This window comes from Lasioglossum baleicum, unplaced genomic scaffold (assembly GCF_051020765.1).
Source record: "Lasioglossum baleicum unplaced genomic scaffold, iyLasBale1 scaffold0391, whole genome shotgun sequence".
Lineage (NCBI taxonomy): Eukaryota > Metazoa > Arthropoda > Insecta > Hymenoptera > Halictidae > Lasioglossum > Lasioglossum baleicum.
In genome coordinates, this window is record NW_027469451.1 from 13,553 (window position 1) to 16,534 (window position 2,982).

The 2,982-nt window shown below is 50.9% G+C and overlaps 1 protein-coding gene across 1 annotated transcript; it reads left to right on the forward strand.

The window, feature by feature from the left end:
* Positions 1 to 848: 848 nt before the first annotated feature.
* LOC143220224 (uncharacterized) lies at positions 849 to 2,439 on the forward strand. Its single transcript, XM_076445914.1, has one exon. The coding sequence runs from the start codon at positions 859 to 861 to the stop codon at positions 2,437 to 2,439; it is 1,581 nt and encodes a 526-aa protein (XP_076302029.1). The 5' UTR covers positions 849 to 858.
* The last annotated feature ends 543 nt before the right edge of the window (positions 2,440 to 2,982 follow it).

The following is a 2,982-nucleotide window of genomic DNA, read 5'->3' on the forward strand; positions in this document are numbered from 1 at the left end:
CGTCGTATGTGGTATCGAATCCTTCGTTGCATTCTTCACACAGATTCTTTATATATTGTGTGACAGAGCCCATCAGGTAGCTCGGTACAATCTACGGATTCTGTGTGAAGCCAGCTATTGTTTCTACTAACGTAAATTCACGCTTGTTACCCGCACGATACCACATGCCTCGTCGCGCCGGGCGTAAATACCAATTGAAGAAGCTCCTCCGCGACTACTTCCGCGAAGAGGCCGTCAAAGACGAATTCACTAGAGTCATCGGTGTGCGCGGAGTTCCGATAATCATTCGCGATACGACATTCACAGGGAAAGTTCGCATCGTTCCGATCCAGAAGGAGCAGATTCCTTGGAGGGCACCTGTTCGACTTTCGCTGCAGCCTATCGATCTCGTCAGAGATCGATCCTCTTATCAGTCAGCTGAGCACGCTGCCTACCCGGCTCCCCAAGACTAACGAAGGCTGGGGGATTCATATTACGAGAACGGCGACCAGTATCGCTGTTGACTAGGTCAGGGTCCGGCCCTCGACCTCGCTCGAGACCGATCTTCTTATCTGCCGGCCGAGCGCGTGGCACGCCCGACTCACCCAGGGCGAACGGAGCCCGGAAGGATCATCTTACGAGAGCGGCGGCTAGTATAGTTATTGTCTAGGTCAAGATCCGGTGAGTGCTATCTGTAAACTGTAGGGAACCCGTAGCGTCGTGACCCGAGTTAGACACGGTTAGACTCGCCGTGTGGACTCAAAAGCTGAGTTAATTATTAGCGTCTCGATCCGCGAGCTCCTTTGTTGTTTTAAGCAACAAATTTAGATCGCGGGACGTAACAATTTGGTGGCAGCGGTGGGATAGACAGCTAACACGATGGCAAGCGGCCCCGCAGGTAACACGCGCGGTAAGGATAAGCCTACGGAGACTGATGAATCCAAAATGACCGCGGACGAACTAGCAGCACTCCGAAATCAATTGTTAATGAAAGAACGTAGAATGCGCGAAGAAAGCGCAGCGGTAGCGAAGAATCGCGCTACATTCGAAGAACAGGTAGCTAGAGCCCAGGCCGACATCGACGACGAACGCGCCGAATTAGATCAATGCCGATTGGAATTGAACCGCGAGCGCGAAGAGTTAGCAGCGCAAAGGAGAGAATTAGAAGTAGCACGCGGCGAAACAAAAATTTTGCCAGACGCACAGGACGTCTTAGCCGACTTTAGCGTATTGGACCCGCCGAGGCGCTCTCAACGATCAGAAAACTCGGTTAACCCTCCGTTGCACCCGTCGGCAACGCCTCGCCAAAGCAACACTAGGCCGCCCCATAGAAATCACTCGCCTGAGCGAGAAGACTCGCGACTAGTTATAAAAGCCGCAATAGAATCAATTCCTTCGTTTGATGGCACGAACATTTGCGTATTGCAATTCACGCGAGCGTGCCAACGCGCCCGCGATCTCGTTCCCCGACACGCGGAGAAAACGCTGTCGAAATTGATCGTTAGCAAACTTCGCGGAAGCGCATACACCGCGATCGAAGATGAGAGAGTAGACAAAGTCGCGGATATTTCGAACCGGTTGAAGGATATTTTCGGGCCACATCATACGATTGATCATTACCGCGGAGAAATGGCCAACATATACATGCGCGCGAATGAACACATTTTGCAGTACATTAGTCGCGTGAAAGATCTGCGTACCGCGATCATAGACTGTCACCGCGACGACCCGGATATGGTAGAAATCGACGTGTTGACGAAAAATAGCTTCATTCGCGGATTAATTCCAAAATTACGCCCAGAGGTACGTCAAGTCAAGCATCGTTCATTACGCGCCGTGTTCGATGAAGCCGTAATTCATTATAAAGATATCGAGCTTGATAAACAAAGATATGAGCGACACGGACGTGAAGAAAAACAGGTTCGATTTACGGGACACGGTTCCCCTAACAATCCACGAAGTGACTCACGATTCTCGAGATCACCATCCCCTTATCGTAATAACTCGTATCAAAATACGTCGCGCGCCGACACAACATATCGAGTAGATCCGGCCCCTAATCGCCAACGCGATAACTCGCCCTATCAAGCGCGCACCGACACCTACACAAACAAATCTCGTGAGAATCGCCACTCCGAGTCGCCGCGTGATGTCACACGATCATCGAACGGAGATAACGACTCGCGTTACGTACGCCGCGACACTTACACTCCCCCTCAACGCCGCGAAAATAATTACGTGGTTCCTCGTGCACCTGCAAAAATTTGCAACTACTGTAAGATACCCGGGCACGACATTCATGAGTGTCGCAAGCGCGAATATGCTAATCGCATGAGGGAGCAATCGGGAAACGGATCAACCCTCCCGTCCGCCGCGAACCAACGACGGGAGGCGTCGCCCAAGCAAACCGTTCAGACGATCGCGACCGAGCCGATTACGGAAGAAGAGGTCAGAGAGTAACAAAAATAACTCTCAGCGACAATACCGCAGTTCCGCACATAATTGTTACGATCCCTGAGCTAACGAAGGATATTAAAATCATGATAGATACAGGCTCGGAACCAAATTTGATTAAAGCATCGTTACTAAAACCCGATGTGGCAATCAACACGAGCAACCAAATTTTTATTTCCGGCATAACGGAAGAGGTAATTTCTACTTTGGGGTCCACCGACTTGACTATATCCAATGCGCCTATAGAGTTCCAAGTCGTGCCGGACTCACTTGCGATTCCTTGCGACGGAATCTTAGGTTCGGCCTTCCTTGTTAAAGGCGCCGACATTTCTTATAGCAATCGAAGCATGACTTGGCAGGGGAATGAGTTCCCATTTACTTCTCGAGAGAATTGCCGCATCGAGTCACGAGCTTCGGTTTGCATCGCGGTAAACGCCACCGGACCCGAGATAGGTTACTTACGAAGGTGCGAAATCGCACCCGGTGTATTACTTCCGAATTGTCTAACACGCATCTCCGGCGGTAGAGCGTACGTACGGTGCGTCAACA